Raw genomic sequence first — 12,710 nt, forward strand, 5'->3', positions numbered from 1 at the left:
CGCAACACTTTTGTTTTTGCTCCCATTTTTCATGAGCTGAACTCAAAGATCTAAAACATTTTCTATATACACAAAAGACCATTTCTCACAAATATTGTTCACAAATCTGTCTAAATCTGTGTTAGTGAGCACTTCTCCTTTGCCGAGATAATCCATCCCACCTCACAGGTGTGGCATATCAAGATGCTGATTAGACAGCACGAATATTGCACATGTGTGCCTTAGGCTGGCCACAATAAAAGGCCACTCTGAAATGTGCAGTTTTGCTCTACTGGGGGGTCTGGGGGGGGGGTCAGAGAACCAGTCAGTATCTGGTGTGACAACCATTTGCCTCACGCAGTGCAACACATCTCCTTTGCATAGAGTTGATCAGGTTGTTGATTGTGGCCTGTGGAATGTTGGTCCACTCCTCTTCAATGGCTGTGCGAAGTTGCTGGATATTGGCAGGAACTGGAACACGCTGTCGTATACGCCAATCCGATGGGTGACATATCCGGTGAGTATGCTGGCCATGCAAGAACTGGGATGTTTTCAGCTTCCAGGAATTGTGTACAGATCCTTGCAACATGGGGCCGTGCATTATCATGCTGCAACATGAGGTGATGGTCGTGGATGAATGGCACAACAGTGGGCCTCAGGATCTCGTCACGGTATCTCTGTGCATTCAAAATGCCATCAATAAAATGCACCTGTGTTCATTGTCCATAGCATACGCCTACCCATACCATAACCCCACCACCACCATGGGCCACACACGCTGTCTGCCATCTGCCCTGAACAGTGAAAACCGGGATTCCAGTAATCTATTTATGATAGTCTGAAGCCATTTTAATTACTCAAGGTGTATGATCATTCAGGAATTTCTCCCTCCATATCACTGAAATCAAACCTGCTTACAGGTTGCTGGTTCAGGTTCCCATCCAGACCAAATATGGAGTGTGTACTGGTGGCTAGAAAGGTGCCAGTTCATGTCCTGGGCACTGCAGAGGTACCCTTGAGCAAGGCACTGAACCCCCATCTGGTTGAGGCTCCTGTCCATGGGCAGCATCCTCGCTCTGACAGCTCTGATTTAATACAAGTACAGGTCCTGTTTGTGCATGTGTGTGTATTTCAGGCCTGTGTGTATATGACATCAGAGTGAAAGAAATGAATTTCCTCTTGGGGATCAATTAAGTTCATCTTCTTCCTCTTCTTCTTCAATGGCATTCTTACATTTGACCCTGTAGAATGAAAAGGGGCTGTAGGCAATGCTGTGATTCACTTCACAGACTTTAAAAGTGTGTAAAGAGAAGTAATAAAGTTTATTACTATTGACATAGCATTATTTCAAAACTTGCAGTATAAACACTACTACCAGTTTAAGCAGTAGGTTTTGTTGTATAGATTCCATTTTAGGAGGTTTTAGGAGAGTCTGCAAACAATATTCCAAACCAACCAACTTTTTCAATGTCACTATGATGATGGAAAATATATCAAATATTTTTACTGTGATCATTTCCTGTGTTTGGTCATATTGTTCTTTAGGTGTTTTATGACCAAGTAAAAAATCTTTAGTTTGTCTTAGAAGGTGCTCATATTGAACATATTCAGCTACAGGAGGTCAGAAATGTAGTTTTACAGTGGTCTGATGATGTTAATCCACAAACCAGACAGCCTGTATTTATTAAGTCCAAGCCAGGCTTTCATATGTCCATGTAACTGTTAGTGATGAAGGACACGAATGCCGTCAGGATACTGAGCCACATAACAGAGTCAGAGACAGAACCAGCCGTCCTAAAGCAGGTCCTCACTCATAACCCCCATCATTAATGTCACATTAATACAAAGATGTTTCTAGAGAACAGAGATATTAGAGAACCAAGATAAGTTCTATAGTAAATGAAACATGTTCAATCAATACTGGATACTTTTGAGATTCAGAAGGCTCAGTAAAGGCAAAGTACATTTATCTTTAATAACACCACTGAAACACAGAGGCAGTGTGAAGTATGCTACACAAAGTAGAGAAGAAATACATTAGAACATTAAGAAACACAATGAAAAGCAAATTATGTATTTCAACAGTGAAATTTTATTGAAAAAGATTAAAAACAGATAAAAAAAAGTATCAAGGCACAGCTTTGTTACAGCAAGAGAAAAAGAGACAAAACTTTTTTTTTTTTGTTTTTTGACAACTGCTACTGGGGGAGGAAATAACACAAAGAATATGTGCTCGTATTGTGCTTTGCAATCTTGCAATTACGATTAAAACTTTAGTTGTTTCAGTATTAAAACAAACAAACTGGGTTATAGGGTGTAGTGTTGATGCCACTGATAATAGGCTTAGTATCATTTTTGAAATCCTGTTATTGATTTAGTATCTATGCATCTATGTATGTATTGATTCATGCGACATCAATATTTTATCCACTTTGTAATGTGGTTATCGAGTGGCTGAGAAGAAGAAGGAGAAGAAGAAGAAGATTGATTTACTAACTGGGATTCGAAGACCACCAGGGGTCCCTGGGGGAGCTTCACACCACAACAAGTAGATTAATTTCATGTTTATTACACTAACTTGCAGGGAATGCATCTTTTTTTAGAGGGGAGTCTTTCAGACAAAATCCTCTCAAACATGGACCTGTGGTCTATTGTGCACCTGTTTTGGTCTTGACATGAAAAAGTTTGAGACTGCCTGGTTTGTCAAAATCCCAAGAGTGCTGGACTTTTCTAGCCCCCTTTTATGTCTGGGCAGCGGGGCAAAAAGTTATGTTTGGTTATGTTATAATATCATCTCTTTCTATCTGCAACACTCAGAATTTGTAAATATGAACCCATGATTTGAAAGTTTGTGTTTAATTAATTAAATTCTGCATGAATGTTTCACAAATTTCTACTTTGATCCTTTGAAATTTAATAAATAAATAAAACACACACACACACACACACACACACACCACAGGGTCTGACATTTGTTTTTTTCCGTTTCCTGTTTTTTATGTTTTGGTTCCAATGGTGACATGAAAAACGTATCAGCACAAAACTACATTACAACAACCAAACAAAAACATAAACACTATATCTATATAATATGACAAACATATTTACAGAGGCCACAAAGGGCAAAGCACAACAGCAAAAGAGGAAACCCAACAACAAACCACACAACTGTAACATGATTTGGTAAGACTCCAACCAGAATAGGTTCCTTTTAAAGAATGATTCCTCTGGGCTCTTGGAGGAATAGCCATTGAGCTAAAAGAGATCCAAATAAAAAATAAAAAATGGAATCACTGTCAGTGATTGGATGCACTATCTGTCAGCCTGTGACACACAGAGTATTTCTCCTGAGGGAATTACTATGCCGTAATGGATTACAAAGTGGGAAGAGTGCAATTACAAAGAGTTAGACAAAGAGTGAAACATGAAATCAATGTGTTAATGAGGAAATGCTGTGCAGAGAAAGATAAACTGAACAATGTGACTGACTTATGGATCATAATTAGCCAGATGCTTTTGTTCACTAAGAAACAAGAGAAGATTAAGTGTGGACAATGTTTTAACAAAACAAATATGCCTCAGAATAGATTTATTTAAGTTTCACCGTCAAATTCATTGTTTTCAATGCACACGCATGGCAGGTGCACTCAAACACCAAAGCGATGCTGTCACAGCGCACACGTGTTGATTATTTTGAGGGTGCAATGGCTGCGCCCTGAGACAATCAGAGTTCAACTTTTTGGAGTGCAGCAGTGATCATGTGACGAGGAACAACCACTCACAACTGACGGACATCTTTCCCTTCATCTGTAAATATCAGTCTGTGATAAATATGGAGAAGAAGTTGATCACTTTAGTGTAGGGCTACCAGAGCTTTACATCTGTCCCACAAACAATAGGTCTACACACAAATGGCGCCTGAAGGAAGATCGGCTCTGCTCTCAGGCTAAATCACAAAGGCACTCTCAGCCCAGAAGAAATATGCAACCCCTCAAGCGTGTTCTGGGTCCACCCTCAGCCTCCTACCAGTTGGATGTGCCCTGAGTACCTCTAATGGGAGGGTACCCAGGAGGATCCTGATCAGATGCCTGAACCACCTCAACTGGTCCCTCGACCAGCAGCAGTAGCTCAACTCATTACAGCCACATGGATCTGCAATCTCATTCTTTTGGTCAGCACCCCAAGCTCATGACCACAGGTGAGGGTTTGAATCTAGAGAATCCAAAAATCACCACCTGGTCATGGTCGAGGGATTTGCTTAACCCCATGATTGTGGGAGCTGTGTTGTCCAGGGCAAACAGCTCCTGGTAGGATCTCCCAAGATAAAGTCCCTGGGTAGGGGCCAGACAAAGAGCGATTCAACACGACCGTTATGGGAGAGCATACTCAGAAAATGAGTACATTGTGTGGGGACATTGGGCCAGACCTGAGGGAGGAGCTTGCTGGAGAGTGTCTGGTGGCTGGGCTTTCAGTCATGGGGCTTGGTCAGGTTCAGGCATCAGGCTCAGGTGCACTGTGTGCCATGCAGCAGGCAGGGACGGGGACCCAGGCATACTGACCCCTGGCTTTGCAGACTGGCTATAACATGAATGTTTGGCATTTATATTTGCACTCCTACTTTTACAGCAGTTTCCCTTGGGATAAATTGTGTGTTTTTTTTAATCTTCTATAGTTATACTACAACTTAGTATTATAGTAATATATGTTGTCCACTACATACCTACCTATTCCGGTTTGAGTCTCACTAAATCTCGTTTTGTGGTCTGCAGTTATGTTTTCTTTATTGCTGTTCTGCTCTGCCCTTCAGGGCCATTGTACAAATTACATTTACAGCATATAGCATGTGAGGAGGACAAAGCATTTCCTCAGTGCTTACTCCTCTCTGATGCTTCTGCATCGCTGCCACTGTCCTCATCATCGTCTTACATAAATGAGTTATCTTAGAACACTTTGCAGTTTCAGTCAGCACAGCCTTTTCCTTCTGTTTTTCTGTGCATGTTACGTCCCAGCTGGTTTCCAAACTGACTGCTTTGCATACGTGTGCACTTTTCAGTTCTGTTACAATTATTTTATTAACAGGTTGCACAATACTTGTTGGTAGGAAAAAGACCAGACTTGTGACGATCATGTGATCCCTGTTATCATCTGGTATATGAGGAATTACTTCGACGATTTGAGTGTCTGCTAACAGGGAGAGCCAGAAATTAAGTTGAGACAGTTCTCTCATATTAAAGGGTCCACTGTGGATTGAATGCATATTCAGCATACCCCTGACTGATGCTTACTTAAAGATCCTCAGGCAGATGTCTGTTCCAGCAACCTAAAATCCAAAAGCAAGAAAAGTATTAGCTAAAAGCATTAGCAACCATCCACTGGAGACAATGAGCGAAAACAATGGGAGGAAATGATGTTATATATTAGGCAGTCAAACCAGGGATGAAAAACAAAAACTAACCTTTGATACGAAGCCCAACAATTGTTAATAATAATAATAACAAAGGTATGGATAAGAAGTAATGCACTCTTGGCTCAGTTGCTTTACAGACAACATCACTGTGCGCGTCTCCTTCATGGATCATTACTTGAGTTTCTGAGCACCTGTTGGAAAAGAGAAGTGACAGACAGCTTCAGTACTTTGTGTGTCAAATGAAAAGTTATTTTGAAGTGACATCATAATGCTAAAAGTATAAAGCTGGTCACAAAACAATATTAAAATAACACTGAAATAAGTACACTGAAAGTTACTTTTGTGACATTTGTTTGAAATAAAACTTAAGAGATGGGCTGTGATTTGAAAATGACTGTATAGATGGGAAGGATTTGCTTAATTATGGGCAGAATTTGAAGCCATAAAACTCAGCTTCTAATGGTGCGTTTACATGGATTCAGGCAGATGGAGGATGGAAAACCGGATATCACTTAAATGTACAAGAGCAGAGCGGTAAAATTAGGTCAGGCCTGTAATGAATACAGGCTATGATAACGTAGATGGCACCGCCGTCCAAAGTTGAAATATGCTAACCTTTTGCCTACCTCTGTGACAGAATATACAACTGGATGTTACACAACTTCCTTATACAAGGAGCAAACACGGGTGATCTGGACAGTTACTAGACATTTCTAGAAATATTACGTAAGATGTTTTAATTACGAGAAATAATTACTTCATATATTTTATTCTATTTTTCATAAACAACACGACATCACTGTAGCAACATACCATAATGCATTTTTCTTTTGCGGTCCTGCCATTCAGTCGGACTGTTTATTTGTTTTTCAAGTGCCAGCCAGAGGGTGTTCTCCTTCTATCGTCTGCCTGAGTCCATGTGAACGCAACATAAACAATAATCCACGTAGTGAAAAATATAGTGCAAAAACAATATTAATCCTACTTTTTCAAGTTATTCCTTAACAAAAAATGTCTTACGTTGTCCAAGCCGTGCAGTCCACACCATGCTCTGAAAAAAAGCCATGCTGACAAGGTTCACACTCTGTATCAGATGTGTTGGTTCCTTAGAGAAACAAATAAAAGTGAGACTATTGACATATGAACCCAACATCAAGTGACAATCCATCATTTATCAGACTCCTTTCAGTGTCTTCATTGAGTGTTTTTACATGCACACTAATATCACAGTTATGATCAGGGTATGGGTTTATCATGCATCTCAGTGCAGGAAATCAGTCCTAATTGTCTTCAACTTCTTAGAGTGATGAATAAATTAAATTACTTAATTCATTAAAATATGTAATGAATATGTAATGTATAACATGTAAAATGGCTGCAGAGAACATGAGTGTGCTGTCAGGCACACAGAGTGCACTGGAGATACTGCAATACTCTGCTTCTCACCTGGCATATCTTCACCACCTGCACATATGGACTGTGTAAATTAGCAAAGATGTCAGAGTGCAATTCTTTTCTTTTTTTGGCTTCCACCTTTAGATCTGACAGTTTAAAAAAAAAAGTCAGATAGTGTCCTGTTTGATGAACTCACTGCATTAAAAGCAGCAGCAACATGTTCCCACTCGCTGCCTTTTCTTCAGCTTGTGATCCCAATGCCCACCAAACAATAGGCTATGTGCTTTCTATCCTCCAGCTCACCCACAAGCACCTCTCTTTCTGCGTCTGGAATATTGTTTTGTTTGTTTTTTTTTGGTTTTCCTTTTGGTTGTTGCCATGATTTATTGTAAAGAACCACTGATCAGCCGGCTCATGTCTATGCATCAGCATTAATGAGGTGCTCTGCATTGACCATTTATGGTTGATTGTGGGCAGATGATGGGACATGAGGCTGGTCCACATGTGGACAATTCCAAATTGTTTTGGGATTTATAAAAGGAAATTGCGTACAGGCAGACGTATGCGCGGTTTTATAAATCTGAATATTTTTTGCCATATGTACAGTACAGGCCAAAAGTTTGGACACACCTTCTCATTCAATGCGTTTTCTTTATTTTCATGACTATTTACATTGTAGATTCTCACTGAAGGCATCAAAACTATGAATGAACACATGTGGAGTAATGTACTTAACAAAAAAAGGTGAAATAACTGAAAACATGTTTTATATTCTAGTTTCTTCAAAATAGTCACCCTTTGCTCTGATTACTGCTTTGCACACTCTTGGCATTCTCTCCATGAGCTTCAAGAGGTAGTCACCTGAAATGGTTTCCACTTCACAGGTGTGCCTTATCAGGGTTAATTAGTGGAATTTCTTGCTTTATCAATGGGGTTGGGACCATCAGTTGTGTTGTACAGAAGTCACGTTAATACACAGCCGACAGCCCTATTGGACAACTGTTAAAATTCATATTATGGCAAGAACCAATCAGCTAACTAAAGAAAAACGAGTGGCCATCATTACTTTAAGAAATGAAGGTCAGTCAGTCCGGAAAATTGCAAAAACTTTAAATGTGTCCCCAAGTGGAGTCGCAAAAACCATCAAGCGCTACAACGAAACTGGCACACATGAGGACCGACCCAGGAAAGGAAGACCAAGAGTCACCTCTGCTTCTGAGGATAAGTTCATCCGAGTCACCAGCCTCAGAAATGGCAAGTTAACAGCAGCTCAGATCAGAGACCAGATGAATGCCACACAGAGTTCTAGCAGCAGACCCATCTCTAGAACAACTGTTAAGAGGAGACTGCACGAATCAGGCCTTCATGGTCAAATAGCTGCTAGGAAACCACTGCTAAGAAGAGGCAACAAGCAGAAGAGATTTGTTTGGGCCAAGAAACACAAGGAATGGACATTAGACCAGTGGAAATCTGTGCTTTGGTCTGATGAGTCCAAATTTGAGATCTTTGGTTCCAACCGCCGTGTCTTTGTGAGACGCAGAAAAGGTGAACAGATGGATTCCACATGCCTGGTTCCCACTGTGATGCATGGAGGAGGAGGTGTGATGGTGTGGGGGTGTTTTGCTGGTGACACTGTTGGGGATTTATTCAAAATTGAAAGCACACTGAACCAGCATGGCTACCACAGCATCCTGCAGCGACATGCCATCCCATCCGGTTTGCGTTTAGTTGGACGATCATTTATTTTTCAACAGGACAATGACCCCAAACATACCTCCAGGCTGTGTAAGGGCTATCTGACCAAGAAGGAGAGTGATGGAGTGCTGCGGCAGATGACCTGGCCTCCACAGTCACCGGACCTGAACCCAATCGAGATGGTTAGGGGTGAGCTGGACCGCAGAGTGAAGGCAAAGGGGCCAACAAGTGCTAAAAACCTCTGGGAACTCCTTCAAGACTGTTGGAAAACCATTTCAGGTGACTACCTCTTGAAGCTCATGGAGAGAATGCCAAGAGTGTGCAAAGCAGTAATCAGAGCAAAGGGTGGCTATTTTGAAGAAACTAGAATATAAAACATGTTTTCAGTTATTTCACCTTTTTTTGTTAAGTACATAACTCCACATGTGTTCATTCATAGTTTTGATGCCTTCAGTGAGAATCTACAATGTAAATAGTCATGAAAATAAAGAAAACGCATTGAATGAGAAGGTGTGTCCAAACTTTTGGCCTGTACTGTACATTTCCTAATTTGTACACACGCAAACATTTAGTGTGGATTCTCCTTAAAAATGAGGCGCCAGACCACCAGGAACCACACAGGCACAAAAATGACAAATCTGCTGGATTTGGAGTAAAAGACGTACCTGAACTGTTGCTGAGGCTCAGGACCTGGATACTGATTACACTCCCATTAAGCTTTAAGTAGATTCTATGTGGTGCCCCTTTTCACATGTCGTGGGGTATACTTTGGTATACCCTGGTGCTGATGTGTGTGCAACTGTACTTTTTGTTGACGTGTGAATAAACTTGAAACTTAAAAATACACCATGTAAACATGGAGCTGAATAAACAGGTTACAAAGCCAGGGTAGTGTTCATGTGAGGGCACTCATTGCCAGACTAGTCTGACTTTAATTTTTCTTACCAGGTGTTTTTATCCTGTGACCAGATTCACAAGGTCTATGTTTTTGAGCCAAACTACAGCCTGTATCATCCTTCAATTTGCAGAAGTAGCCCTCTAAAACACCACACACAGTGTCACTTGTTGCTGTGCACTGCTGTTTGGCAAAGAGACCTAAAGGCAACAGAAACACAATTATTAGTATTATTGTTAAACATACATTCATATGTTTTATTAAAGCTTAAATAATATTTGAAATAATGTGATTACGTGCTACTTGGTTGGCTGCAACCAAAGAAAAATTGAAATCTAACCCACACAGTCGCAGCAGGAGCTCTGATTGGCCAAACTCCTGACATAGGAGCCAGCCAATCAGAGCTCCTGTTGCTGCTCAGTGGGTTAGACTTACTTTTTAGGTGGCTTTTAGGTGCTAAGAAAAATCAATAACAAAATAAAAACTGTAAATGTTAAAGCAGGACATACAATAATTGTAAGATGGAATATGATGACACACAGGAGCTGGCCAAATACCTTTTAGGTGGCTTTTAGGTGCTAAGAGAGGTGTCTTTAAAACTAAATCAATAACAAAATAAAAACTCGAAAGGTTAAAGCGGGAAATAAAATAATAGTGAGAAAATATGATGACACCTTGGTAAATGCAATAAAAAAACTTACATTTTAAAGCCTGGAATTTTGCAATAACATTATGAAATTTTACTTGGAGTTTCCTAAAAATATTTAAATGCAGTTTTGATGTATTAATTTCTAATGGCTTTTTATTTGTCAATACTCTATTATTTAGAATTAAACTCTGTAAACATTGTGCAATTAAGGCTCGATATCAAGCACAGGCTTGCTAAAACGCAACCTGTAAGAGCATTTCCTTAATTATAAGGGATCAGCAGACATGCTGTTGACCAAGCAGCACATTATCACATCCTTTATTTTGTGTCAAATATATTAATTCCTTGGCTGCAATTTAGGATTATTTTCATTATCAGTACTCTGCTGATTAATTCCTTGACTTAACTGATTACTCAATATACAGTATGTCTTCATATACAGTATATATTCATATATATATTCAATATATAAAGTGCCAGAATAAAATGAGACATGCACTCATCACATTTTCTAAAGCCCAAGCCAACAATAGGGGTGGGCAATATGGCCCTAAAATAATATCATGATATTTCAGGGTATGTGCGTGATAACAATATTCTTGACGACATGTCAAATTAGTAAAAAAGCATGTATTATTAATTAAAGAACATAGAATTACAACAAAATAAGTGATATCGTTTTACGTGTCAACCTATTAGTTTGCCTTCAAATATTCAATAAAAGCTAAATAAAAATGATCTCTTATTTCTTTAGTTTGTAAACAACAACAGTAACTCAGAGTGAAATTCAGATTCTGTATACAATATTAATAGATTAACAAAATAAAATCTACCACAAATTACACATTTAAACAGATCCCAAATACAAAAAAATATAATATAATGTATATATCTACAAGTGATTTCCTTCTCTTTTCAAAAACCCTTAGTGATCAAGTTGGGTTTTTTTTCCACCTGGACCTTTATGCTCTGCCATTTCTCCTCTAACTTAAACTGTAACCTGTAACAGGCTGTTATGATACCATAACTATTACACATTTACATATATGTAGTTTTTTTGTTGAGCCGCATCACGTACATTACCAAAGGTTTATGACAAAATCACTTGGCGACATCAATTCCTGTGTGCGCACAGTGAGAGAGGAGAGGGAGAGACGCTGTGCTGCTTCCAGAGGAGGAGCCGCTGAATGAGTTCCCTCTGAGCGGTAAATCGCTAAAAGAGTCTGAGAAGTCCTGGGCTGTTCATAAAACATTCAGGGCGCCACAGTTTATTGCCCACTACTGAAGGTGATCCTCTTTTTGGAACCACCAAGGAGTTAAAAATAATTTTGCTTTCAGCCATGCTTGTCCTTGCCGTGGGTAACAGTATGAAGTCATTATGTCAACAAGCTGAAATATCATTCTTTTTTTTTTATTGTATGAATTTTTCATATCATATTAAAATTAAAACCGGTATTATTGTGAACAAGATGATATGGCACACCCCTAGCCAATGAGAGGCAACAGTGTGGGACACAGCGCACCAACTAGAGTAACAGATGCTTACCGACGTGCCAACACTTAGTGTGTCAGGGCCTTGGGCTTTGACTGTGAACTATGGTTTTGTCAAACATCAACATAATCAAACCTTTTCCACATTTCTACATTTGTCCAAATCACACTGAATTTGGAGGTTGTCAATGAGAATGAAGAAAGACAGAAATGTGAATTCATTATGGACATACCCTGGTCACAGGAGGTGCAAGGGAAACACTTATTGAGGCCATTGGGTTGGTTCATATAAGTGCCATGCACACAGGGGACGCACCGTGTGCCTGAGAATGGTGTGCAGTCTCTTTTAACAACTGTGCCTGTTCAAGACAAAAAACACTGTCAATATCACATTATTCACAAGATATGATGGGAAGTTAAGTACCTAATGCAGTCAGTAACAATCTTGTTTCAGGTTTTTGTTAGGCCAATGTATGAAAATGTTTACTTCACAAACCGCAGGAAAGCTAAATATTCACTGTTGAGTTAAATTTATGAAAGCTCAGTTTAAATACTGATTTAACATGCTCCCACTGACGTCAGCTATTTAGTGGTTACATACTTTTACATCCAGCCCAGTTATCTTCATCAACTAACACAGTGACTGCATTTGGTTCAATTTTAGTTTTGGTGTTTTTTTTCCTCCACAGGAAGAAACCACATCATATCACATGAACGTAAGAAGGAGGAAATCAGAGGGGAAGTTTGTTTCTTACAGTGATGGCTTCAGTTTTTGGGGAATCTATCAAAGCTTGAACAAAAAATGGCAAGTTTGTATTTTACTTAACTTGCATTTTCCTTTTCTCCGTTTATACATTTCATTTGAATCACTTGTCAAACCACTACTGTTAGAGATTAAAATTGACTTACAAATATCAGCTGCTGTATTTTCTTGCTTTAGTTTATTTATTTTTTTCTTCGATATAAACTACTCTATCAGACTTTATACTAAATAAATAACAGGCTAAATTCAGCCCAGCTGTGATTACTTAATGTATATCAGACTCCATTCACTAATATCCTGTGGATCTCAACATAAAGATTCACACTTAAACTCTTTCACTGTATGTTTTTTTGTGATGTGTGTTATTAATTATTTAGGGTTATGTACACATGATGTGGTAAAGATGAGGGAAATGTAAATATATGATTAGCAAGCA

General features: G+C 39.3%; 1 protein-coding gene across 1 annotated transcript in view; it reads right to left on the reverse strand.

Moving 5' to 3' along the window:
* The window catches only part of LOC117257869 (uncharacterized), a 38,003-nt gene that overhangs the window by 16,534 nt on the left and 8,759 nt on the right, over positions 1-12,710 (reverse strand). Inside the window, exons 3-7 of the mRNA XM_078170422.1 lie at positions 11,745-11,870; positions 9,422-9,571; positions 6,407-6,491; positions 5,435-5,577; positions 5,267-5,299 (exon numbers count right to left, since the gene is read on the reverse strand). Coding sequence (XP_078026548.1) covers positions 5,267-5,299; positions 5,435-5,577; positions 6,407-6,491; positions 9,422-9,571; positions 11,745-11,870 — 537 coding nt within the window. The remainder of the gene's footprint in view (positions 1-5,266; positions 5,300-5,434; positions 5,578-6,406; positions 6,492-9,421; positions 9,572-11,744; positions 11,871-12,710) is intronic.

The sequence above is a fragment of the Epinephelus lanceolatus genome, chromosome 8 (genome assembly GCF_041903045.1).
Source record: "Epinephelus lanceolatus isolate andai-2023 chromosome 8, ASM4190304v1, whole genome shotgun sequence".
NCBI classification, from domain to species: Eukaryota; Metazoa; Chordata; class Actinopteri; order Perciformes; family Serranidae; genus Epinephelus; species Epinephelus lanceolatus.